This window comes from Rhinolophus sinicus, linkage group LG13 (genome assembly GCF_036562045.2).
Source record: "Rhinolophus sinicus isolate RSC01 linkage group LG13, ASM3656204v1, whole genome shotgun sequence".
Classification (NCBI taxonomy): domain Eukaryota; kingdom Metazoa; phylum Chordata; class Mammalia; order Chiroptera; family Rhinolophidae; genus Rhinolophus; species Rhinolophus sinicus.
In genome coordinates, this window is record NC_133762.1 from 26,224,506 (window position 1) to 26,251,902 (window position 27,397).

Here is a 27,397-nt window from a genome sequence, read left to right on the forward strand (position 1 = left end):
CATAAACACCTGTGTGGTAGGGACTGTTCTGACCCCCATTCTACAGATGATGAAACTGAGGCTCAGAGAGATGACATGATTATCCATGCCAGGGCTCAGCCTATATGTAGCACTCACTTGCGTGGCCCAAAAGCTGATGAGGCTCCAAACTCGGCACTAAGAGCTTCTACCTGCTTTGTCTGATTTCTTCTTCCAATCCTGCCCATTTCACACCAAGGAAGACCAAGTATCAGAGAGGTTAAGGAATGTACCAGAGGTCACCCAGCTCGCAAGAGCCAAGATTATAACCCAGCTCTAACATCAGTGTTTGCAGGTTAAACCCTTACTGTCTGTCCAGCTCTAATGTGAGCTTTGAAACGTTTGAATAACTGCAGAATCCTTCATAGTACCGAAACCATTATCTGTGTAAGCTCCTACTAAGTGTAAGCCTCTAAGAAGTGCTGGGACTTTGGGCCCTTCCCTGGAAAACTTGAATTGCAGCCGGGACCCTCAGATGGTATTTTTTGGAGGGAGTGGGATCCTCAAGAATCAGCTGACATCCTGGTAGCTGATTCATTTTAGTTGCCAACTCCTAAGCTTTGGTTCCTGGCTCCTGCCAGACCCCAGCACAGTTTGGAGGGTTCTAGAAGGAATCTGGAATCTGACCAGCAGCTTGGAGCTCAGGGAGGTTCCACCTGGTGTGTCTCTTTCAGTCTTCCACTCTGCCTTTCCTTGGTATGTAGAGGAAGGAAACTGGTGCTTGTTGAGGACCCATTGGATGCCAGGTACCCTCTATGTTATATCTCTGGGTGATACAGCTGCTTCCTGGCTGTGTGATCCTTGGCAAGTCACTTTACCTCCATGAATTTTAGTTACCTCGCCAGTAAAATGAAGATGAGAATTTTGTTAGCCAAGTCACGTTTTATTTGCCAGTGTCAGAAACCCAACCCAAACTGGCCTAATCAAAAAGGGGTACTGTGTGGTTCACGTATTGGTTCATGTAGTGAGGGGAGAGAAAGAAAGAGTGTGGAGAACTCACACCCACTCTTAAATGCTGCAGCCCCAAAGTGATATCTACATCATCCCCACACACAGCCCATTGGCCACAATTAGTCACATAGTTCTGCAGAGAAAGAGAGTTCTCGGTGCCCCCAGGAAGAAGACCAGAACCAGATAGGAGTGAGTGCTCGGAGGCTCTTCACACCAGGCATACACACACTGCTTTGCCGCAGTCAAAGATCTGAGGGTTCCTTTGCCAACCCACCAAGTGGAGACACCCCATTTTCCCTCGGGGCACTTCTGCCCCCAGGAAGTGTGATACTGCCTGGGGGCAGGAGAAGTGAGCCATATTGATTCAGAGACTAAACGCCAGTAAAATTTGATTTCTTTTACTATTTTTACACTAAAAAGTAGAAATGCCAGTATTTCGTCGCTTTTTTGGGTCTGCCTCCAATGCTTTTTAATTTTCAAAAACATATATCCCAATTATTTTATTCATTTTTTGTTTTATTGCGGTAAGAACACTTACCGTGACATGAGCCGTCTTAACAAAATGCTTAGTGTCCAATACAGTTGTTGACTCTAGGTGTAGTGCTGTCTGGCAGATCCCGAGAACTTGTTCATCAAATGCCAGTACTTTCTGTCTGCACCCCAGTCCATCACAGGTGCACAGACCCACGTTGGACACCATCTCCTTAGCCTGTCATGAAGCATTTTAGAAGTTTCAAAGCATTTACCGCTTCCCCATGAGGGAGACAGGGTATCGCTCATAGACCTTGCTGTCAGGGGAGGGAATGATGGGTATTACTTCTGGGCACAGTCCAGTGTGAATTCTCCATGCTCTACCTTCCCCTGCCTTTGCAAGGGTGGAGGCCATATACTGATAGGATAGAGCCACTGGATCCCTGAGTCACTGCTTGGAAGAAGAGACTGTGCTGGAGACCCAAAAGACTCTCTGTGGATTTTGCATGAGAAAGACCAGAGATACGAAGATACTTGCCTAAGGATGCCCAGCCAGAATTAGACAGTAGGTCTCTCGACCACCATGTCCACTTCACCTCTGTAGGAATCTCTAGTGAGACAAAAAAACTACATGAGAAACATCATTGTTAAGACACTCAAATGCCTCTTTCTAAATGCATATTGGACGTTAACCAGCAAATGTGACTATTGTCAGGAACGACCATTCACAGAGCCATCATTTTGACATTAGCCAGAGTGGAACCCAGTCCCAGCCTCCAGACTAACATATGTGGCTTCCTTGAGCAATCCCAGCCACCTTGGCCAAGCTCACAGAGACTATCTCCCCACTCCCCATCCTGCCTGACTCGGAAGGTAAGGGCACAGGTGTGTGGCTCAACAGAACCTGTGTATGCTGTCCTTGCCTAAGATTTCCCATACGCCTTGCTTTTTATTCAATACACTGCTCTCTGCAGCAGGAATGAACCGATGCCATTCATCACTGTTAAGGCTGACAGTCCTTTCCTCAGCTCCTCATGCTCTCAGCAAATATCAAGAATTGGCAATCACTCAAGCAGGAAGGACATTGCCCCACAATTCTCCCCCCCCCACCTCCTCCTTCTGCAGGGACCAGAGTCAAGTCCCCCACAATCACCAGAGGCGTTGTCCTCAGATGAGCAGGAGGTTGTAATGTCACTAGCTCCCAGAATTCCTGCTTTGGCAAGGCTCATGGCCTGTTTGGAAGAAGTTGCCCAACCCAGAGCTCATTGGGAAGAGTCAGGTCACCTAGAGGAGATGGTTACAGTGAGAGCATATGTTGAAAACCATAACCCAGACCTCAGGATGCTGGCATAAGAAAGGTTCTCACATGTTAAGAAATAAAGAGGGGCTTCAGAATCTAATAGATATGGGTTTAAACCCTGCCTCTGCCACTTCCCTAACTGTCACGTTGGATGCTGTCTTTCTAAGCCTCGGTTTCCCCAATTATAAAATGGGCGAGGGAGCACAGCACAACCTGCAGGTTGTTTTTAGGATGAAATGAGATCATTCGTTCCATAAATATGTATTAAGCACCTACTGTGTGCTCTGAGGATTCAAGATTGAGAAAAAAAATCAGACTCAACCCCTGCCCTAAACTTGCTTACATTCTACAGCGGTGGACATCATTGTAAAATTGCAAGTTGGACAGCGTTGTGAAGAGAAGGATATGGTACTAAGAGAGCCTGCAGTTGGGGATTTGACCTGGTTAGGGATGGTTTTTCTGAGGAGGTGATGCCAGAGCTGACACAAGAAGAATGAGTAAGAGTTAACCAGGCAGGATGGAGGGAAAAGCATTTCAAGCAGAAGGAACAGCTTGGCCAAAGGCCCTGTGGCAAGAAGGATCGTGGAGACTATGAGGGGCCAAAGGAAGGCTAATGTGCCTGAGCTGAAGGGCAAAGGGAACTGTGGAGCACAACCAGGCTGGAGAGTTAGACAGAGTATAGACTGACTGTTACATGAGACCCCAAAATACAATGGCTTAAACAAGATAGATGTTATGAGGCAGACCAGGAGTTGGTAAACTTTTTCAGTAAAGGGCCAGTGTAAGGCTGGGATTAGCTTCCATCTCAGACCCAAGATGGTTTCTCCAGCTCTGCTCATCACACCTGCTTCCCAGCCAGCAGGAAAGAAGAAAAAGAGAAAGGACGGGCATCATTCCTGTTCACATTCCATTGGCCAGACTTAGTCACATGGCCACATCTAACTGCAAGGGAAGCTGGGAAACGTCGTCTTATTCTGAGTAACCCTGTGTCCAGCTCAAACTCTATTACAATAGAAGAAGGAAGCATAGCTATTGGGGACATCTAGTGGTTTCTGCCACAGTGGGCCAGAGTGGCTTGGGGGAGACCGGAAAGATGTCCTTTTGCAGTGGTCCGAAGGGAGGTGATAGTGGTTTGGGACATGGTGGTGGCTTGCAGGTGAGAGAATGAAACAGATCTAAAGATGTGTGTGAGCCAGATTGGTGACAGACTGGATATGGGGGCAAATAATAGAGTGGGGTGTGGTAAGTGTGACCCCCCCTAGGTTCCTGGCTTATGCAATTGCTGCAGATCTTGTCTGGAAAGTTCTTTATATAAGGTAGCAGGTCAGTCAGTGGTTGCTGTCTTCAGAATTGCATCAGTTTAGGATTGCAAACCCAGTGCCTACAGAGACCTGACAGATATTGAAAGGCGTGAAGGGGCCTATGGCAAACTAGTGGGCCATGCCCACGGCAGCTGGCTCTTAAGCGCCAGCCAATGGTTGCCATCTGGGATGGAGGTTGAGTGTAGACACATCATCTGATTTACCCAGGGAGTCTGAAAATCTGGATTTTTATATGAAATCTCCCAGTTTTGAAACTTGGGCAAATAAGTACAAATGAATTTCTCAGCCCAACACCTCTGGTTGGATAATGCCTGGGACAACCCCAGCAATGCCAACGCACCTCGTTTCCACCTTTGTGACTCAGTTGCCCTCTCGTGGTAAAGGCCGCTGTTGCCGGCTCACCCCAAGGCCTCTCTCGGTTGTCCAAGCACACAGATCCCTGAATTCCTCTCCCTTTGTGTCCAGGAGCGCCCCCTGCAGGCTCCTGACTCGAATTTCTCATTAACCCCCAACCTGTGGCCACTTACCTGTGAGAGAGGAGGGCAAAACCATCAGCCTGCTCCCAATCCCCTTAATCGGATCAACACCAGTGACCCTTATAATTAAAACTCCCTGGCTGTAATCTCCCCATAAAGCTGGGGGAAGCGGAAACGCCATAAAAGGAGACAAAGGTTTGATGGCCCAGAAGCCGCTTCCTCCTATGCCCTTGAAAACATCTTGGGAGACTCCCAGACCTGAGATGGAGTCCCGGGTCTACCTCTTCCAAGTTGTATGGCCCTGGAAAAGTCACTTCATTCTCTGAGCCTCCATTGCATTCACTTGCTTGTTCATTCATTTTTCAACTATTTAGGAAACACTTATTCTGTGCCAGGTACTGTTTTGTGAGCTAGGGATGCAGTAGTGCAAGACAGAACCAGTCTGGGCCCTCAGGGATCTCACGTCCTCTTGTGAGATACAGGGGAGACTATTCCAGCTCAGCGAGCTCAGTGCTATGATGGGAGAAGCTCGGGGGCTGTGGGAGTTCAGAAGATGGCCGTACCCCACCCAGACCTGGGGGTCAGAGAAAGCTCCCTGGAACAAATGGCCTTGAGCTGAGGCCTCAATAGGGTGTAGGAATCATCTAGGAGAAGTGGGGGAGGAAGTTCACTCTAGGCAGAGGAAACAGCATGGGCGAGAATCTGGAGATATGAGCAACCATGGTGGTACGGCTTGGGAACTATAAGTGGTTTTGCCAGGCTTCAGTATGAAATATGCAATGGGAAATACAGGAAATGATCAGAGAAGAAAAAGGTGGTCTTACTCTAAAATCCAAATTTCTTTATCTTACCTCATCAGGTCCTCCTGCCTCTCCAACCTCATCTCCTTCCACTCTCCCCTTTGCTCACTCAGCCCCAGCCACGCCGACCATCTTTCTGTTGCTTGGCATGCCAACCTTATTCCTACCTCAGGGCCTTTGCACATGCTGTCCCTTCTGCCCAGAATGCTCAGATATTCCCATAACACACTCCCTATCCTGAAGTCTCAACAGCCAGGGCACCTCCTGAGAGAGGCCTGCCCTGACCACCCAGCCTCATGTGGACACCCCCAGTGCTTCTTTACTGATACCCCCAGGTTGCTTTTCTCAGTAACATAGCAGATAGCACTAACTGTCATCATTTTGCTCCTTTATTGGTTTATGGGTTTTTTTGGTCTGCCTCTCCCCACCAGCTACTTGAGTCCAAGGAAATTGTCTTTCTTATCCATGCTGCATCCCCAGCAACTAGCATAGCACTTAGTAAGTGCTCAATAAACATATGCCAACTAAACGCAGAGGAGTTGGGACTTGCTCCAAGAACATGGGGAGCCATTGCAAGGTTTACAGCAAGGCTCCTGCTTCTTTCCTGTGACCTGTCAACGTGGTTGTGAGGATTAAAGGCAATGGGATACTCTTTATGGAAAGCAGCTTTTTATTTAACTTTATTGAGGCTTATTTTACATACCATACAATTCACCCATTTCCAGTGTGCAAGTCAATTGTTTTTTTAGTAAATCTTCCAAATTGTGCAACCATTACCCTAAATCAGTTTCAGGACATTTTCCTCATCCCAATGAGATCCCTCATGCCCATTAACTGTTAATCCTATCCCCACCCTGGCAACCACTAATTTGCTTTCTGTCTCTATAGATTCGCTTTATCTGGACATTTCATAAAATGGAATCATACAGTAGGGGACCTTTTGTATCTGGCTTCTTTCACTTAGCATAATGTTTTGGCGCTTCCTCCATGTTGTAACACATATCATTACTTCAATCAATCCCTTTTATGGATGCATAATACTCATTTTATGGACATAGATAGCACAGTTTGATTTTGTAATCCTTAGTTGATGGACATTTGGGTTGATTCCACTTTTTGGCTATTATGAATAACACTGCTATGAGCATGCACATGTATGAAAAGCAGTGTGCGACCCCCAAATACTAGCTACAGCTCTCAGCTTGCCGGAGCTTCTAGTGTCACTATACAGATTTAACCCCAGTGAGCTGTGTGACCATGAACGAGTCACTTCCCTTCTCTGCTTGAGTCTGCCCATCTTCCAGAGAGGAGCCTGGGCCCTTTTCTGCATGGACATTCTGTGCCTCGTCCACATTCCTGGAAGAGCAGGGGATTGTACAGAGGAAATGATAAACAGTCTGTGTTGATTGCCAAAGGTGGACATCCCTGTGATCGGCCCTCAGAGCTGACAATTAGGATGAGAAGGGTCTGGCTTTTCCCAGATCTCTTCTCCTGGAAGACCAAAGCCGCCTCCCCCATTTGATGCAGAGCAGTGGGCTTCAGGATCCAGAACCTCCTTGCAGGGAGGGAATTTGGGGATAGCCTCTAAGTCTCTGGTCCTGGCTCCTGCCTCTGCTCCACGGGTTCCTGGAGTCCTGCCCAAACCTGATTGGGCTCAGATCCCAGGAAAGCAAGGCTGGAAATGCAGAGGTCTGGTCAGGGGCCTGAACCGAGGCCAAAAGTACTCAAGGTACTGGCTGGTCCGCCACTCCTGGGGCCCATCCCAGAGACCAGATCAACACTGTTCATTTGGGTTTGAGGCTGTTTGTAGAATGTCTGCTGCCTTAGCCAGGCCCTGGGGTCCGTAAACCTAGTCCTGGACCTCCAAAAACAACCTGTCTGGGGTTGGGAGTAGGGATCACAATGAATTACCCAAATAATAACTTAATAACGTATTATATGTTAAGTGGCTGTTATGTGATAAATGCTCAATTCCTTTCATTTTAGAAGTAAGAAAATGGAAGCTCAGAGAGGGGAAGTGACTTGTCCAAGGACACACAGCCAGGGAATAATAGTGTCAGGACTCAAACCCAAATCCCAAACCAACTTATAAATCAGTGTAAGCCTGTGGAGTAATAAAAGCAATAAAAGCTGACCTAAGGGCCTTATGAACTCATTGAATTCTCATTGCAGCCCTGCAATGACATACACCCCCATCTTACAGGTGAGAAAACTGAGGCACAGAGGGTTTAACTCACATTACGAAGTTCCCCAGCTAGGAAGTGTGGCTCTGACTCTAGGGGATCTAGAAGAGAGAACAATCTTGTGGGCAGGGCCAGGAGGGGTGGGTCAGGGAAGACCCTCAGGCTGCATTGCTGTACATGTTATTTGATGGTTTCGTGTGTACGCGCGTGCGTACACACACACACACACACACCAGGAAAAGGGCCTGATGTGTTCTGACCCTCCCAACCCAACCCTGAACAGCAGGTACCCCGCCCCCCAGGACCCAGTGGGGCCTCTGCCCCCCTTTTCTTCTTTCCTAGGCTGAGAGGAGGGGGGCAGGCACATTCGCAGGTACAAAGGGGGTGCCCGCCTTAGATCAACAGCCCTAAGGAGTATACAATGGCTGGGTGCATAATTCATGCGTTGGTCTGTCAGCAGACATCAATTATGTGGGCCTTCCCTGGAGTTGTCTGGGGTTAGAAATTGCAGCAGGCTTCCCCTGCCAGCCTCTGGGGGAAACATGACCTCCCAGCTCTTAAAGGAGCAGACCCCCCAGGGATCTGCTCCTTTTCCTGCGGGCTCCCTCCTAGCAGGAGTCAGAGGCTGCAGCAGCAACCTTGGGGCTCAGCCCAAGGCCCTGGCTGGCTGCCCCGTAACGTCAGACCCATTCTGTGCCTACTTAGCTGGTCCTGTGCTAGTAGTAGCTACATATGCACAATCTGCTTCCCCCCCACTCCATCCCTACAACTTACGTGGGGTTTCCTACAACTTACGTGGGGTTTTGACTATCAGTATATCCCAGGGTTTCTCAACCTTGGTACTGTTGACATTTGGGGCTGGATAATTCTTCATTGTGGGGCCATCTTGTGCATTGTAGGACATGTAACAGCATCCGGGGCTTCCACCAACTAGCAGCCAGTAACATCCCTTCCCAAGTTGCGCAACCCAAACATTTCTGTAGAATTTGCCAAATATCCCCTGGGGGTCAAAATCATCCCCAGTTAAGAGCCACTGTTACATCCACATTTTACAAATAAGGAAACTGAGGCCAGGAAGCTTTCAATGCCCAAGGCCACCCAGCCAATAAATGGCAGAGCTGAAATCCAGCTCCTAACCTCAATGTAGGAATTCCCAAAGTGCGCTGCCAAAATGTTTTATTCCAATGATCACATATTTATTTTAATGAATATTTAATACATATATCTCTATCATGCAGAAACAGCAGTTTATTTTAGCCTAAAATGAGCATAAAATTAAATAAAGAAAGTGAGTGGGGTTTGTTTATTTTGTTTTATTTTTGTTTTACTGTTCAAGGAAGAGTAGACTAGGTAGCAGAACACATACAATACGATGTCAAAACCAAGCAAAATGAAACAATAATTTGTCTAGGCGTGTATATATTGGTATTAAACACTATACCGAAAAGCAAAGGGATGGGAAAGAAATCTGATGATCGCTGGGGTGGAGAAACACGCACAGGAAGTGTCAGTGTTATTGTTACGTGCTCTGTTTCTTAACGTGGGTGGCAGCTTCACAGGTGTTCGATTATGGTTTGTAAATACAGTATATATATAAGGTAGATCTACTTTTGTACATATCAGATACTTCATTTTATAGTGATTACAGAATTTGTCTTGCTCAATGAGTGTAAATCAAGAAAGTAAAACTCAAGAGCTTTGTTTAAGACATGGGACATGTCGGACATGACTAGAGAAAAAAAAAAAAAATCAAGACGTTGGTAGAACTGAGGCTGGGGAAACACTACATCCCGTAATGCTCCCTTTCGTATTCTGAGCTGGCCTAGAAACACCCCAGAGCTCTCTTGCTGGCTGTGGTGTCCTCAGTGCGTCACATATATGAGATCAATAAATAGTTGCCAAATTAAAAACTGAATGCAGGTCCTGACCCTTCCACTCATAGCTCTGCAAACTTGCGCAGCAGCCAACGAACAGTTTGGGAGCGTGGCGAGGTGCTGAGCTTGCAGAGATAAGCCTCAGAACTCGTCCCTGTCCTGCTTAGAGCTCTCAGATACTGGGCAGCAACGGACACACACACCCTGTAACGGGACGTGTGTGATAAGCAGCCCAAGGCATGGCAAAATGACAAAGGAGCTCAAAGGATGGAGTGTCCAGCCCTGCCTGGGGAAAGTAGGGAGGACTTCAGAGGGGACAGGATGGAGCACGTGGTTGGGTTTTAAAAGATGGATTAGAGTTCACCGGGTGGAAAGGAAGAGGCACAGACATGCAGAATTGACCAATAGTCATGTGTGGCTACAGAAACTTGAAGTTTGGGAACCTGTGGCAGGAGAAGCCAGAGAGGGGACAGTCAAATGCAGAGAGACTTGACAACCATGTGTCCTGATTGGGGATTCACTGCAGGGGACAGAAGCTTCTCACACTCACCTAAGCAGCGTTTATGTACAGGATACAGCAGACTGTTCCAGAACAAGAACAGGAAGCAAAGACTAGCTGGGCCACTTGGAGGTGGGGTGGTCTGGGCTGACGGGTGGTGTGGGCTGAGACACTCCCCCAGGGTGATAACTGGCATTCATCAGACACTCACTAAGTGCTGCTGGAAACTGTCCTAAGTGCTTTGCATGTCTTAATGCATTTCATATTCACAGCAACTCTCTGAAGTAGATACTGTTATCATCCCATTTTGCAGATGAGGAGACTGAGGCATAAAGAGGTTAAATAACTGGCTGAAGGTAAGGAAGTAGCAGAGCTGGGACTTGAACCCAAAATAGCTTGATACAAGAGCCCAAGCTCTTAACTGCTGCCCTCTACACCCTTTCTTGACTCTCCTATGTCCTCACTCCTCCGTCTCTCTGCCCCTTCCCTTTATTCTTGGGCTTTTCTCAAAGGTTTGGCTTTCTCTGATCTTTTTAAATTGCTTCTCTGTCCCCTACAACTTGAGAGACACTTGCTTGAATCTTGGGCTGATCACGAAGCCAGCTGAAGCCTAGATTGTACTTGACCGTTTAACTTGGAGTCTCACCATCCCACAATCCGTTCACCTCCCTGGATCCCTGAGCTCAGAGTGTCAACAGTGGGTTGGCTGAGCCCAGCCTGGATTTTCTGCCTATCTCTGGGCCAGTCAGCAGCAGCCAGGATCAAATGGTACAAGCCTGGTGACCAGCCCAGCCCTTCAGCAGGAGCAGCAGAAGGAGAGGGCAGGTCTCCGAGAAGAGGACACATGGGGGCAGGAGGGCTGATAGACAAGTGTAAGGGTTTAAATTTTGTCCTGAAAAGTCCTAGAAATGTATTAAGCAGGAGAGTGATGTGATTGGATTTGTATTTTTGAAAAAAGACCCTCAGAGCAACTTGGTACATCTGCTTGCATTTCTGTATAAACTGCAGGCTGGGCTAGTTTCCATTAATTTCAACGTTAATTTCCAACATCCAGTAAGCCCTTTCTCTGGCCCAAACCATCTTCTTGATCCAGGGGACACAAAGGTAATTAATTAAACTGTGGTCCTGAGCCTCAAAAAGTCCATAGTCCCAATCGTAAGTTAATAACATGGATCCTGGATATCTGCGCCTGCCTGGGAATCACCTGCAAAATTTTGTGTGTCTAGCAAAAGGGCCCATAGCTTTCGTCTGATTTCTAACATGGCCTTAAGTTAAAATCCCGTCTTTGCCACCTAACTAGCTTTGGAAGCTGAAGTTTCTTCATCTGTTCATTGGAGATGCAATACTTACTGGGGGTTTTGTTAAGAATGAACTAAGGTATTGTATGGAAAGTGCTTATAAGCACAATGCCTAGCATAGAATGAACACCTAGTAAAGGGTGATTATTTTTATTATCATTAGCATCATGTCATGAAAGCAGTACCCCACCCCATAATAGTTATGAACCACTGGTCAGCAAACTGTTCAGCAAGTCAAATTCATCCACTGCCTCTTTTTGTCAATAAAGTTTTATTGAAACACATTTACACCCATCCATTTATATATGATCTAGGGCTGCTGCCACACTACAGCTGCAGAGTTGCGTAGCTGCAACAAATAATTCATGGGCTTCCAAGCCTAAAATATTTGCTATCTGACCCTTCATAGAAAAAGTTTTCCAGCCCCTGGGCTAGATCATTTCAATGTTCTGAACCAGTTTCCACATCTGCACAATAAATGGATTTGAATAAATTATTTTTTTAGCTCAGCTGTCCAATCATTCAGTGACTAGTGAAATGTGAAATGCTCCTGAACATTGAGGAGCTTCCTGCAGACCCAGGTATTAGCGTGATCACGCCGTTCATGGTTGATAACTAAATCCCTCTTTTTCTCCAACTCTCTTCTCGCAGATCCTTGCCATAATTTCCATCATGTTCATCGTCCTGTCCACCATTGCCCTGTCACTCAACACGCTGCCTGAGCTGCAGAGCCTTGATGAGTTTGGCCAGGCCACAGACAACCCCCAGCTGGCCCACGTGGAGGCCGTGTGCATTGCCTGGTTCACCATGGAGTACCTGCTACGGTTCCTGTCTTCGCCCAAGAAGTGGAAGTTCTTCAAGGGCCCACTCAACGCCATTGACTTGCTGGCCATCCTGCCGTACTATGTCACCATCTTCCTCACCGAGTCCAACAAGAGCGTGCTGCAGTTCCAGAATGTCCGTCGCGTGGTCCAGATCTTCCGCATCATGAGGATTCTCCGCATCCTGAAGCTCGCCCGCCACTCGACCGGCCTCCAGTCCCTGGGCTTCACCCTGCGGAGGAGCTACAACGAGCTGGGTTTGCTCATTCTCTTCCTTGCCATGGGCATCATGATCTTCTCCAGCCTTGTCTTCTTTGCAGAGAAGGATGAGGAGGACACCAAGTTCAAAAGCATCCCAGCCTCTTTCTGGTGGGCTACTATCACCATGACAACTGTCGGGTATGGAGACATCTACCCCAAGACTCTCCTGGGGAAAATTGTGGGGGGACTCTGCTGCATCGCGGGGGTCCTGGTGATTGCGCTTCCCATCCCCATCATTGTCAATAACTTCTCTGAGTTCTACAAGGAGCAGAAGAGGCAGGAGAAAGCAATCAAGCGGAGAGAGGCTCTGGAGAGAGCCAAGAGGAATGGCAGCATTGTATCCATGAACATGAAGGATGCTTTTGCCCGCAGCATCGAGATGATGGACATTGAAGTTGAGAAAAATGGAGAGAACATGGGGAAGAAGGACAAAGTACAAGATAATCACTTGTCTCCCAACAAGTGGAAATGGACAAAGAGGACACTCTCTGAAACCAGCTCAAGTAAGTCCTTTGAAACCAAGGAGCAGGGATCACCTGAGAAGGCCAGATCGTCTTCTAGTCCTCAGCACCTGAACGTCCAGCAGTTGGAAGACATGTACAATAAGATGGCCAAGACCCAATCTCAGCCCATCCTTAATACCAAGGAGTTAGCAACACAGAGCAAACCAAAGGAAGAACTTGAAATGGAGAGTATCCCCAGCCCCATAGCCCCTCTGCCCACTCGCACAGAAGGGGTCATCGATATGCGCAGCATGTCGAGCATCGATAGCTTCATTAGCTGTGCCACAGACTTCCCTGAGGCCACCAGATTCTCCCACAGCCCTTTGGCCTCACTCCCCAGCAAGACTGGGGGCAGCATGGCCCCTGAGACGGTCTGGCGGGGAGCTCTGGGCGCCAGTGGTGGTAGGATTGTAGAGGCCAACCCCACCGCTGATGCCAGCCAGCACTCTGCTTTCTTTATCGAGAGCCCTAAGAGTTCCATGAAAACCAACAACCCCTTGAAGCTTCGAGCACTGAAAGTCAACTTCATGGATGGTGATCCCAGTCCATTTGTCCCCGTTCTGGGGATGTACCACGACTCTCTCAGGAACCGGGGGGGTGCGGCAGCTGCCGTCGCTGGACTAGAATGTGCCACACTCTTGGACAGGCCTGTGATGAGTACGGAGTCCTCCATCTACACCACAGCAAGTGCTAGGACACCCCCCCGGTCACCTGAGAAACACACAGCAATAGCATTCAACTTCGAAGCGGGTGTCCACCAGTACATTGACGCCGACACAGATGACGAAGGGCAGGTGCTGTACAGTGTGGACTCCAGCCCTCCCAGGAGCCTCCAGGGCAGGACCAGTCCCAAGTTCAGTGTCGGGACGAGATCGGAGAAGAACCACTTGGAAAGTTCGCCCTTACCCACCTCCCCTAAGTTTTTAAGGCAGAACTGTATTTATTCTACAGAACCATTGACTGGAAAAGCCCCCAGTGGTCAGGAAAAGTGCAAACTTGAGAACCACATCTCCCCCGATGTCCACGTGTTGCCAGGGGGCGGAGCCCCTGGAAGCACCCGGGATCCCAGCATCTGAACTGCGGGGAGCACTGCTCAGCTTACCTGCCACAGAGCTTTTCTGCATGAACTCTGAAACAGAAAGGCTCTGCAAAGCCCCAGAAAGAAGAGACAGACTCCAGAGGAAACTCTCTCAGACTCTGAGAGTCACGACAGGTCCATCAGAAGGAAGCTGGCCAAGCCATGGGATATGGCGCCTGGTTGTAACAACTCCACTGCCCTCTTGGGGAGATGACACGAGCAGAACTCGCAGCCGCCACTACCACATTCTGGACATAACCAAGGCCACCTACTCCCCATTCTTCTCTCGTGGCTCTCCATCACAGCCTCTGGGAGCAACACCTCCATCCCTCTGGCTTCCACTGGAGAAGGATGCTGGAACGAGTGGCTGGTATTGAAAGAGGGGGTTGACCAATTTGGTTTTGGGTGTTGCCTGGCCACCTCTAGGAACTCCTCTCCATCACCTCCTGGATGGATCCCCCTGTTTGAAGGCCACAGGGAAGGCTTATGTCTGCACCACAAGCCATGATCCCAGCGCAAAACCCTCACTCAAACGTCTTCATTAACTTCAGTATTTCGTAACACCTGAGATTTTATTTTGAGATATCATCAGGGTGAGTTGCACCACTTGTACTCAATTCTAATTGCCCTCTGGCAATCTGGGAAGGGTTCAGAAGGCAGGCACTCAGCCAACAGTCTGAACTCTGAGTATTGCTTGAGGGTTGCTATAGAAGGAAAATGTTTTCTGTACGTCACTAGTGTAGACTCAAAAGATATGCAAGTGTCAAATATGCAAAAGAAATAGTTTATTCAAAAAGACTGTATGTTACTGAAGAACAGAATAAAATCTGATTTTTTTTATTTTTATTTTTTATTTTTTACCTGCAAAATGAAAGAAAGAAAAAATCCTCAATTGAAATGCCCAGTTCAGACTTTTGAATACTTCCTGCTGCGGCAGGGAAAGCATCTACTATAATAGCAATGTGGGTTTGTTTCCTGTGGTATTCAAGTTAAAATAAAAAACACTTTATGTCTTTCAAAAATAGGTTCTACCAGGGACAGTGTCAACATCTTGCACTTTAAAACAAGCACTATTTCCCGCGGGCCACTTTTTGGGACTACAGGTGGGTTGATGCTACGTGCCTGTGTCTGGCCACAGTGGGTGACATTGTGCTGGTATTGCGGTCTGCTATGTCAGTCTGTGGGCACCTTCCCTGCCCCTCTGGAGCTTCCTCTTTCCCCACTTGCAAGGAGGGGTACTTGGCCCTGGAGTGGGGCTACTCAGAAAGTCATGTGTACAGGAAACATGCACATCTCAGAAGAATACAATAGACAGTTGGACTTGGGGTGTTTTCCTCTGTTCTTTCTTGTCAACCAGCTGTTGGTGTGTTTTCAGTGTCACTGTCTGTATTAAAAGCTCAGCTCTCCTTTCTGCAGCCATCAATGCAGCCAGTACAGACAAAAGCAATAAGTATTTGTGTGCATTGTGAGCAGTTCCGGTGTATTTCTTGGTGTTGGTCTTCCTGTCCTAGTTTGATGAACTGGCATTGGTTTGCTTGGACTGCAGTCCGACAGCACGGTGGTGCTGGCTAGTCCTCAGTCCAGTAACTTTGGGTTGAGCCACTGGTTAGCGTGATGCCATGTTATTGATCTGCCTGTTTTTAGTACAATGGACTGATGTTGTTCTCTTAATATGATTTTGATGGACGATGTCCCAAGTATAATAGTGTAGATCTGTCAGTCCTCAACTGTAACAGGGATGTGTCTTCCCGATGGAACAAAACATGCTGTCGTTCAGCTGTCCTTCATACAATATGTTATTGGTCTGCCTGTTGGTACAATGGCACAATCCACCTGTCAGTACGCCAATATCACAGAGTCATTCTGCCTGCCCTCCTTACAGTGACATGAGGTTGCGCCACCTGTCACAGGTATGATGACATGCGGTCATTCCACCACCCTTAAACATGCGTGTTCTCTGCTGAATATGCACCCAGGTCACACTGCTTCTCAGCGTCTCCAAGGACTGTGGATCCCTCCAAGAGGGGACAGTCCCGTTCCTTGCTGCATTAACAAAGAAAATGCATGCCCAAGTATCTTGACTCTTCCGAGGTATCTTCAGAGTACTCTGATAGCAAATGCCAAGGGACTTAAGGGACAGAGAAAGTGTGAGGTCATCCTGGGCTAGTGACACACCAGAGAGAGGAGACAGCAGCACTCCCAGGGGGCTTTGCCGAGCACACAGTGTGGGCTGGGGGCTTATGGAGGAATGGCCAAGGGACAGTCCTCCCGGGGCCATTTCACGTGTCTCTTCTTTGTTTTCGTCACCATTTATGTCCGCCATCAGCACAAATGTGAAAATTCAGGGAAAACAAACAAATGCTTTTTGATAAAAGTAAATAGTTGTGATTTCTGATTCAGATATTTTTAGAGCTGATGCTATCTGTAAAAATTAATAATATTAATAATAATATAGTCTATTTTACATATCAGCAAAGTGAACATGTTGAAATATAGCCATATATAGTGAGAAGGAACTTACCACCCCTTCTTCAAATCAAGGCATTTCATTTGTTGGTTGAAGCAGACGAGAAGTGTATAGATTGAAAATGATTTTTTTCTTTTTTTCTTTTTTTTTAAACTAATAACCAATTGGTGCAACTCTCCTTGTAACCAAAGGCCCTTTCTGCCTTGTGTGGTCACACAGGACTTAGCCCTTCCTTCCTTGTGTATTTTGTCTGACCTTAAAGTAGCATTTTATTGAGTTACTTTTGAAGGACGAATTCAGAAGTATTAAGAACCTACCTTTTCAGGCTTAATAGAGTTCTTATAGAAACAGAATAACTGAAACTCAGCATACACTATGCTTAGAAAGTATTGCGTTTTGTTTTGGGTATTTCTTTTCTTTTACTTGTGTATGTATTGTGGGAATATAGCTTTTACCCTGTGCCCGATTCAAAATAGAGTGCTGTAAGTTTACCTAGGCCCCCTCCTGCCAAACAGGAACATACCGAGATCTTTAATATGTGTACTCCCTACCTGTAACTGTGTATATGCACTGGGAAATCTACCTAAGAGTCTCCACTGAGAAGCGAACCATGATCGATGTGTCTCGATGGAGGAGAGGAAAGTAATGGTATGGAGGCAGCTACTGCTTTGACTTGGTTGTCTATGTCCCAGCCATTCCTGAACCAATGAACATGGGAAGAAAAAAAAAAGTCAACTCAAAGAAACGAGACTAGCGGCTGGAGGTGGATGGATACCTGGTCCCTTTGGCAAACTCAGTGGAACTTGTCAAGAACCCAGCAGAACTTGAGTTCCAACTTCCACCATTATCAGAAAGGGCTAGGGACCAGGTAGATATGTGTCCCAATCACACAGGGGAGAGTCTGTGACCAGCAGACAGAGGTGGGCAAACTCTGAAGGAGTCCATTTCTTCACCTTTTTATCTTTGGGTAAAGAAAAACAACTGGACTTTGGTGCAGTGGATTTCTCAGTGCCTTCTTTAGGAATTTTATCTTAAGCACACTTAATGGGGAAAGAAACAGGTGGAGAGAATATTTGTTCCCGTGAAACCCCTTTCTCTAAAAGCATTGGGGATTGAGAAGGAAGAAGAAGATGGGGAAACAGCAAAATCCCAAGGAGGCCATTTCCTTTCAACCCACCCGACTTGCCCCTGAGAATTGCTGGTGATACAAACTTTTTCTAACTCATTCCCAATCTCTCCACCGTGTCTTAGTAACTGTAGCCTCGTTTCTGCCCTTTCTCTTAATAAGACTCACGTTTCTAAGGAGAAAAAAACAAAACAGTATTCTCTTCTGTAAAACTATTATGTATTGTTGATGTTTGTAAGTATTGTATATTTCTGTCTTGCTCCAAGTCATGGCTGGAGTGTCTAGTCTATGGACAAGGAGAAATTTAAAATTCACCATGGACAAGGGTCACTAAAGCCAGGTTTCTATCTCTCTCCTTTCCTTATTTCTCTGCCAACTAATCCCAGGCTTCAGCCTCCAATCAAGCAACTTTGAATCAAATGAGAGCATGGTGAAACGCCTCTAAGATTCTTTGGGAAAGGACTTTTTCTGTGGCTGCGCAGTTGGCAGGAGGAAGAAGGGGTCTGCCTGAGCCGCCAGCAGGACAGTGGAGAGCTTCCAGCCCTGAGCGGAAGTTTCCTCACCTCTCACTGCTTATATGACAACATCCAAATGCTTTCACTCAGCCTGGGTGATCCAACCCAGCCCGGGCTACACCCAGAAATAAGAGTTACCTCTGCATTTTCTGTTGCCATTTTTCTGGCGCTAGAAGAATCTGATGCATGACTACATCATAGGCTGTCCATGCATCTCAGAGTAGTTTATTTTTCTGTTCAGATTTTATATATATATATATATATATATATATATATATATATATATATATCAAATTTATAATAGAGCCATTGAGTGTAAGTTCTGCTTTTGTAATATTGAGTAACATCTTAGGAGGTTTGTTGTTGGTAGTTATCATAGCTGATATTTTCCGGTCTTTTTTGTTTACTCCCATTGCCCCTGGGGTTGCTGTTTCTCTTCTTCCCTTTGATTCTGATTTTCTGTGGGTGGGGAAAGACTTTAGGGCCTGACTTCCTCCTGCAGACGTTTCCTGACACTAGGCCTAGGGTCTGTTGACACTGTTACTTTCTTCATTCTGTCTGTGTGTTTCTCCTCCTTATTGTTCTTAAGAATCCAGGGCTCGGGTGCAGGACTAAGAGCAGGGAAAGGAGGGCTACAGACAACTCTCAAAATCAGGATGGGATGTGGACTGGTTTAGCTTATCCCCCATAGGCCTTTGGGGACCTGAGGGGACTGAGTTTTTTCATCTTCCAAGATTTCAGAACCAAAAATCTCATGCAAGCCAACTTCCCACGAGCATTTCTGAGATCCAGAACACACCCGAGCCCCTCCTGGCTGGCCTGTTGCCATGTCCAGCACCTGCTCCCTGTGACATCCATTGGGTCTGAAGGACAGAACATTTTCTGGTTCTTGTGAATCTCTGAGAATATACTGCGCTTCAGATCTCACCACCTATTTATCAGCTCCTCATTTCAATCCATTTCCAGCAGCCTCACCAAAAAAACAGTGGCCAGACAGCCAAACCCTGAGAAGACATGTCCCCCAAATCTGCCATTTCATCTCCCTTTCCCTTTCCAGCTGCTGGCTCCATGGAGTCACAGATGTATGACAAGGGCAGCTTCCACCTATCCAGACCTCAGGGAGTTTCTGGACTGTCCTGATCATGAATTCCACCAAGCGGTTTCCAGCCTTGGATGGGCAGAGGACATCTCACGAAGCAGGATCTTCAGCAGAAAGTAGTTCTCCATCCATCGACTCATGCAGGAAGAGGAAGAAAGCTCAGATAATCTCCAACTTGCATTCATTTAGGTTTTCATATCCCACCTGCCTCACTGTCAGTTTCAGGGCTCCCGCCTCCTCCGAGATCAGAGATCTGAGCCAAATCAGGACCCCCAGATGGCAGTGAGCCATCCCCACTGGAACCACCTCAAGAGGAAACCAAACTCAACTACAAATCTATTATTCTGGACTAAAAGCCTAATCAGAGCTCACAGCCTACCCTCCACCCCCACCCCCACCCCAAATTCCTGGTAACCTGGTTTGAACCAGAGCCAAACAAAACAGACAACATTTTTTAAAACTTCTGCACAAGAACAACAATAAACTTGTTTTCCCCTGTAGTTTGCTAGGTGTAATGCCCAAATAAACAAACACCTTTGCCTGCAACTATTTTAAGCTAGAAAGAGGGTGTATAGTTTGGGTTTCCATTCACTGTCCCTGATATTGTCTTAACCTGGAATTTCAACTGAACTCCCCAAAACGTCAGCTTGAATAAATGGGTTTGGGAGGGGCTCAGTAAATCACTTGGCCTCTTATCTTCGCCTCTAATCCTAACTCCATTCCTCTCTGCAAAGATCCTGAAAAGCTCTAAAGCCTGGCTAGGATGGGGTAAAGTGGGGCGGTTCACCTGGAGAAGAAACCACCTGCCTGCAGGATGGCTGCATGCACGTCTCTGATAGTTCCTCTTGCATGAGAGGAACAGGGCGGTCAATTGCAGGTCAAATCAAGGAAGCACTTCTAACAGGTGGGGCTACCTAACCATGGGACTTGATGCCATGTTGGGTAATGAGCACCTTGACGCCACAGGTGTTTCTTTAGAAGCTGTGAATGTTGCAGAGGGAACCTAGCATTGCATGGCAACTGGACTGAACAATCAGGGAAATTCTCCCTCCCTCTGTTTTCTGGTGTGTGTGCGTGTGTGTGTTGAACATCTGGGCACAGACTCAAGCCACTGAGGCAAAGGCAGGGAGCGCAGTTAGCAGGAACTCAAATGCTAGTATCTGGAGCTTCCAGAGAAGATGCCAGGTTGGGAAGGTGGCAGAGCATACCCTGTTCCCTCCTTGCTCCCTATCTTGAACAGTTTCAATGACCCTGTCAATCACCCATCCGACCCATCCCCAGTGCCCTCACAGAAACTACATCGGGTGGGATTGACACTCATGCTACCTTCCCGCAGGCCAGTCAAGAAGCAATCCCTTCTCTGGCTGGCTGTCTCATGGTGCTTCAGCCCTTCTGTCCAGACCGTGTGTCCTCGTAGGCCTAAGGCTTTCTGTACAAGAGACACAATTATCTTTTACCCATTAGCCAGCTGCCAAATGAACAAACTGCCCAGGCAATAGCAAATGGCACCATTCCCAAAGGGCTTTTTTTTTTTTCCTCCCTGGCAAATAAAACAGGAAATCCCATTCAAATCCTTTGAAAGTCCCCACCAGATGAAGTAAGTCCAGAAGGACCAAAAGAGAGAGGCAGCTGTAATCCGGTTTTACAGCAGAAACAAGTCTTCGGCTGTCTCCAGGCAAAATACCATCTCCCACATCTGTAGCCCCTTCCCAAGTGGGTCTAGCTAGTGCGTTCTTTAACTAGAACATTGGACAAAAAGAGGGTTTAGAGTCCCCCTTAATTGTGTATGGTGGGTTTGGAAAAGGTGGGGTTTCATCCTCAGGGTGACCGCAAGTCCACATAAGTCTCAGGTTGTTTTGTCATGAGGTGAGGCAGGATGATAGGTTTGAATGGACAGACTGAGCAGCTCCCAGTTTCCAAGATCCCCACGAGGCTGTCCTGCAGGAATAGCTCAAGTTAGTGGCTGCAATGACATGACAATCCTGGAAAATGAAGAAAACTCCCAATTCTGTCCCATTGGGATACTCTTGAGGGTCATGCGTGGATCGCCCCTTCCTTCCTGCCTCCTTGAGCTAATTCAGGTTTGGAAAACAAGGAGGAAAGCACAAGGGAAGATGCCCAAGAGATTTGGACTTCTCCATGGCTTGGTTCACGGCCTCTGATCTTCACTAGAGCTTTGGGTTCTCTATTAGATGGGCTTGATCTCTGAGCTCGGTATGCCTGGTGGGTGGGGAAGGGGAAGATCGGCAGCTGCTGGGCTGGCAGCTGGCACTTTGCTTTCCAGACCTAGCCTGGCTTTCATCCAAGGTCAAGGGCTAGGTACACCATTTCCTGCACCAGGAACTCAGGGTTATCCCCCGATGTATGCCCTTGGCACACAGTGGTCACCCAACCTGTGTGTGTTTTCTTTTCTTTTTTGAATGAGTGAATGTGTAAAATGATTCACTTCTGAGTGAGTGAATGATGAGTGAATGTGTGAGTGATTAGAGGAGTTTATTAGTTCTTACCTGGCTTGAGGTATTGCTAATTGGGTAGAAATGAGAAATGGGAGGCCCCTCCCACTGAAGCCCATAACAGCCCCACCGCCATCTGTTCTTTCACTCAATCGGGGACCAGCATCATGTCCAAATTTGACATTTGTCTGCCCGAGGGGCCACGGGCTTCTCAGAGCTACACTTTCAGGGGCCCCTGGGGTAACTCCAGCCTCCTTCCTACTCTCCTACTCTGCATTTTCAGCCTCACATTCTAGTTTAGCTCACACATAGCCCATGGGGAGACCACAAAGTGGTTCTCCAATGAGCAAAGCCAAGGGTCCAAAGTAGGTGTTTTCCCTGGTTTGGGACTGGCTGGGGGCAGGAATGTGCGAGCTGACATCTGGAAACTGGATCGCATTCCCTGAGCCATGGGAGTCCAGCTGGAAAAGAGGGCCAGCCTGTCCTCCAGCTTTTAGAGCCAATGTCTTCCTATTTTCTGAGCCCCAGTGCCCCCATGGTAGCATGCGCCCGATCCCTTTAGCTAAGACCATCTGTCTCTCCCAGGAACTGTAGTGTGAAGTGGAGGCTTTTCCGCCAGCAAAGCCATTCTGATCGCCCCGCCCATGATGGTGGCCAAGCCAATCACATTAGCCATAAATGACCAATGTCCTTAGCGCTCTTTTCTTGGGGTCATGTTCTTGGGTTCTGTTCATCTCTAATCAGTTGACGTCTCTAGTCCTTCCTGTAAAGGCAAAAAATGAGCATTACACACACACACACACACACACACACACACACACACACAGAAACCAAACAACAAAAACCCAGTGTCTTTTTATGCATGTGATGAGATGAAATTGTGACCTCCAGCTGCTGTCCTGTCTTGTAAAATGCGTCCAAATGTTTAAGAATTTCTAAGCAAATGGTCCCTTAATGAAGTCTGCAGAGTTCAATAAAAAGGTACGGAGAAAACAAGCAGAGTGGAGTTTGTTTTCTTTTCTGGGCACCGTGAGGCAGGAGTGTGAAAATCTGTATGGGAGGCTGAATCTGGGGACCTGGAGGGGCAGCGCAGGTTGAAGGAGACACGGTATGAAAATGTAACTGGCTTGTCATCCCAATATGCAAGCAGTGGTAACCCTATGCAGTACTCATGGACCAACGCCCCAGTTCTGGTCATTTGGCTTTCATGTCACTGATACCTGGGTGTTCTTGGCCTTACTATCTCTCTCTCCCTCTCTCTCTCATAAAAAAATGTCTCACAATGCCTACAGGGGCCACACACTCAACTCTCACAATCCATCCTCTCCTCTGCTTTGTAGTTCTCCATGACACCTACCACCTCTGACACAGTATATTTTATTTATTGACTTTGTTTTTTTGTTTACCTCCCTCCAATAGGACATACATTCCTCCCTCCAATAGAACATAAATTGGGAAACTGAAAAGCAAAGAGAACAAAAATTGAAACAGAACAGAATAGCCGAGGACTGTGTATGTGTCTGTGTGTTTGTTTCACTTTGTGTAATTTTACCCCTCACAAAAAGTGCTCTGCACTTTGCTTTTTTCATTTCATAATGTATATCTTGAAAATCATTCTGTATTAATACACAAAGAGCTTCCTCGTTCTTTTGTGAGCCTATGTCATGCCCTATTGTACAAAGTAATTGCTAGTCTCCTACAGCTGAGTGTTCGGGTTGCTTCCAAACTTTTGCTATAACAAACAGTGCTGAAATGAATGACCTGTCAGCAGTTCCTGTGGGCTCTGCCTTCAAAATAGATCTGGAAGCTGCACTGCTCCCCTCTCCACTGCCACAGCTCTGGGCCATGCCATCACTCTCTATTGTCTAATGATTGCAGCAGCCTCCAGACCTGGCTCCCTATTTCTGCCCTTGATCCCTTTCAAGCTCTTCTCAACACAGTGGCCAGAGGGATCCTGTCATTCTAATCATATCACTTTGCTTTCAAAGCCTTCCAAAGTCTTCCCATCACATTTGAATAAAATCTAAAGTCCTTGGCATGGTCTATAAGGCCATACATCTCGGGGCCCCTGCCTGCCTCTTTGATTTCACTTCCCCCTGCTCTCCTCTAAGGGTGCTCTGCTCCACTTTCACTGGCTTCCTCACTGTTCCTCAAACATGCCCACCATGGACTCACTTAATATCACCCCTTTCCAGCTCCTCTCCCAGGCCCCTCTACCCTCTCTAACCTCCTGTCTTACTATTCTTTCCCTCCCTCACTCCCCTTCAGACACATTGGCCATTAGTCAATTTTCCAATACACCAAGAATACTACCACTCCAGGGCCTTTGCTTGGGCTGGCCCTTCTAACTGGAACATCCTTTCCAGGCTAACTACATGGCTCCCTCCTTCCAATAGCATATAAATTCCTCCCTCCAGTAGAACATGAATTCAAAAACTGAAAAGCAAAGAGAACAAGGACTGGAAAAAAAAAAAAAAAAGAACAGACTATTCAAGGACTGCAGGACAACTACAAAAAGGTGCAATATATGCATAATGGGAATGCAACACACAGAAGAAAGAGAGAAAGGAACAAAAGAAATATTTGCTACAATAATGACTGAGAATTTCAGCAAATTAATGTCAGACACCAAACCACAGATCCAGGAAGCCTAGAGAATACTAAGTAGGATAAATATCTAAAAAAACTACACGTAGGCATGTCATTTTCAAACTACATAAAAATCAAAGATGAGAAAAAAATCCTGAAAGAAGCCGGGGTTGGGGGGCATGGCAGGGGGGAATGTCACCTGTAGAGGAACAAAGATAAGAATGACATCCAACTTCTTCTCAGAAACCATGCAAGCAAGAAGACAGTGAAATGAAATATTTAGTGTTGAGAGAAATAAAACACCAACCTAGAATTCTGTACCCTGAAAAATTATCCTTCAAAAGTGGAAGAGCAATAACAACTTTCTCAGACAAACAAAAATTTAAGGAAGTTGTTGCCAGTACACTGCCTTGCAAGAAATGTTAAAAGACGTTCCTTAGAGAGAAGGAAAATGATATAGGTCAGAAACTCGAATCTACATAAAAAAGAAAAACCATCAAAGAAGGAATAAGTGAAGGTAAAATAAAAACTTTTCTTTTTCTTATTCTTAATTGATCTAGCAATAACAGTTTGTCCAAAATAATATTAACAATGTGTTCAATTGTGTATGCTCATGTATATATTTTATATATACAATACGTATATAAACATATACATGTATGCTTATATATAAGTGAAATGAATTACAGAAATGACACAAAGGACAGAAGGGGAAAATTGGGATTCTTATATTATTATTATTAGATGCTCACACTACCAGTGAAGTGATATAGTGTTATTTGAAAGTGGACTGTATTAGTTGTAAATGTATACTGCAAACTCTAGAGCAACCACTAAAAAAAGTTTTTTAAAAAAGTATAATTAATATGCTAAGAAAGGAGAGAAAATGGATTCATATAAAATGTTCAATTAAAACCACAAAAGGCATTGTGATGTGTGAAAATGTCTAATCATTATGTTGTTTTGTACACCTGAAACTAATTTTAAAAACCCACAAAAGGCAGAAGAAGAATGGAAAATAAAAATAGGAGCAAAGAACAAAGGCAACAAATAGAAAAAGTAACAAATACACTAGATATTAATCCAACTATTTGATAATCACTTTCAATGTCAATGGTCTAAACACACCAATTAAAAGGCAGAGATTGTCAGAGTGGATCAAAAAAACAAGGCCCAATGCTACATGCACCACACACACACACACACACACACACACACACACACACACACACACTATGGGTAGTGAGTATAAGCCTTTGCAAATGGCTAGTGAGCACACACAGAAAGCAGGCCCAACTGTACAGGATTGGAAGAAAGCACAGAAACGAGGATTCAGCACCGCCCTAGGGAAAGCAAGTAGGAGGCTATCGGCACCCAGCCTGGCTTTGCAAGATTGAGAGAAGGCAAAGAATCTTAAGAACCTTAATCTTAAGAAACTGTGCCCCCGCCCCCCCCGCCCCCCCCCCCCCCCCGCCTTCATTAAGAGAGAACAAGAAATGTGGAGCAAATGTTTCTATAGAAAAGGTCTGAGAAAGTCTCTGAATCCCTAGCAGGGCTGGCAGGGAAAGGTATTTTTTTTCCAAAGGAAGTCACAAAGACTGGAGGAGGTGACTGCTTCTTCAAATGTGAAGACAGCAATGCAAGACTTCAAGGAATAACAAAAACAAAACAAAACAAAACGAAAATCAAGAAAATATGATACCACCAAAGGAACACAATAATTTTCATGTAACTGACCCCAAAGAAATTGAGGTCTACAATTTCCTGATAAATAATTCAAAATAATTGTTTTACAGAAGCTCAGTAAGCTATAAGAAAACACAGAAAGACAAATCAACGAAATCAGGGAAATGATACACAAACAAACTGAGACATTTGACAAAGAGACAATGAATGAAATGAAAAATACAATAAAGAGCTTAAACAGGAGACTTGAACAATCCAGAGAAAGAGTCTCTGAACTCAAAGACAAGTCATTGGAAATCATCCAGTCAGAGAGCAAAGAAAAAGTAATGAAAAAGAGTGAACTATGTGAATTATGGGTGTGGGGACAGAGCCCCAGAGAGCAGTTTCCAGGCTCTCGGCCTCACGTGGAGGGGTGCTGGCTCGGGTAGTCGATGGCCGTCAGCTGTGGCTAGTTGGTCGTCAGCTGTAACCATTGAACCGTTCGCCACTAGTATAACTGCCACGGCTGAGCTGGGGAGTTGAGTTGAGGAGAGTCGGTCGGTTGGCAGAAAAGCGGACAGCAGGTCACACGTCATGTGAATCCAGCCTCCAGTGAGACCATAGTGGTATGACTCCCCTACCTATGGCTCCGTGGGTGTTCCTTTTTGGCCGAGCCATTTCCTGCGTTCTTATGGGGGGAGCGGGACCAGAGACCCCGCATGACATATGGATTCCATGCAATTCCAATCAAAATCCCAGCAAGTTATTTTGTAATAGCAACAAACTGATTCTAAAGTTAATATGGAGAAGTACAAGGTGCTGAATAGACAACACTACATTGAAGAAGAACAAAGTTGGAGAACGGACACTACCCGACTTCAAGACTTACTATAAAACTACAATAATCATTCACCGTGGACCCCCCGGGCAGTCCTATAAAGCCCATGGACCCTTTCTCAGAATAATAATTTTAAGTGCATACAATAAAATACATAGGTTTGCAAAAAACCCTATTCTATTGAAATGAAATTAACAAAATATTTAGAAATATGTGATATAATGTGTGCTTCTTTATTAACAAATTAACTAACAAAATCTAGCAGTGGGTCTAGTAACTACCATAATTTCCATCTAGTTAAGAGCATAAATGCTGTTTCAAAGCATCCACAATAGTTATAATGGGATACAAAATAATCTATGATTTTTATTATTAGGTTGGTGCAAAAGTAATTGCGGTTTAACAGGTTAAAAATAATTGCAAAAACTGCAATTACTTTTGCGCCAACCTAATAGTAACAATGTCACAAGTACGGTTAATACTATTATGATTTGTTGCCTATATTCATAACTACAGGAAGTGCTACATTTCAGCTAGAGGCAGTGAAAATAAAGATACAGAATTTTGTCCCATCCAAGTTCACAGACCCAGATTTCTGTATCAAGGGACTTTGAAATCGATTTTATGGGTCATGACTAGCATTTTTTTAAGTGAAAAAATAACATAGAGTAGACTACACTAGACCAGAATAGAATATATCTGCATGCATTGCTCATAATAAGGTGAATACAGATTTATCAAACTTTCATTTCAATTTGTGTGTGTGTGTGTGTGTGTGTGTGTGTGTGTG

General features: G+C 45.9%; 1 protein-coding gene across 6 annotated transcripts in view; it reads left to right on the forward strand.

Moving 5' to 3' along the window:
- The window catches only part of KCNB1 (potassium voltage-gated channel subfamily B member 1), an 85,729-nt gene extending 63,218 nt beyond the window's left edge, over positions 1-22,511 (forward strand). For 2 of the 6 annotated variants that reach the window (XM_074317266.1, XM_074317265.1), the window contains one exon: positions 11,844-22,511. In XM_074317266.1, the coding sequence (XP_074173367.1) occupies positions 11,844-13,853 (2,010 nt within the window). In that variant the 3' untranslated portion in view covers positions 13,854-22,511. The remainder of the gene's footprint in view (positions 1-11,843) is intronic. The other 4 variants (XR_012491059.1, XR_012491057.1, XR_012491056.1 and 1 more) reach the window with 4 other exon arrangements.
- The last annotated feature ends 4,886 nt before the right edge of the window (positions 22,512-27,397 follow it).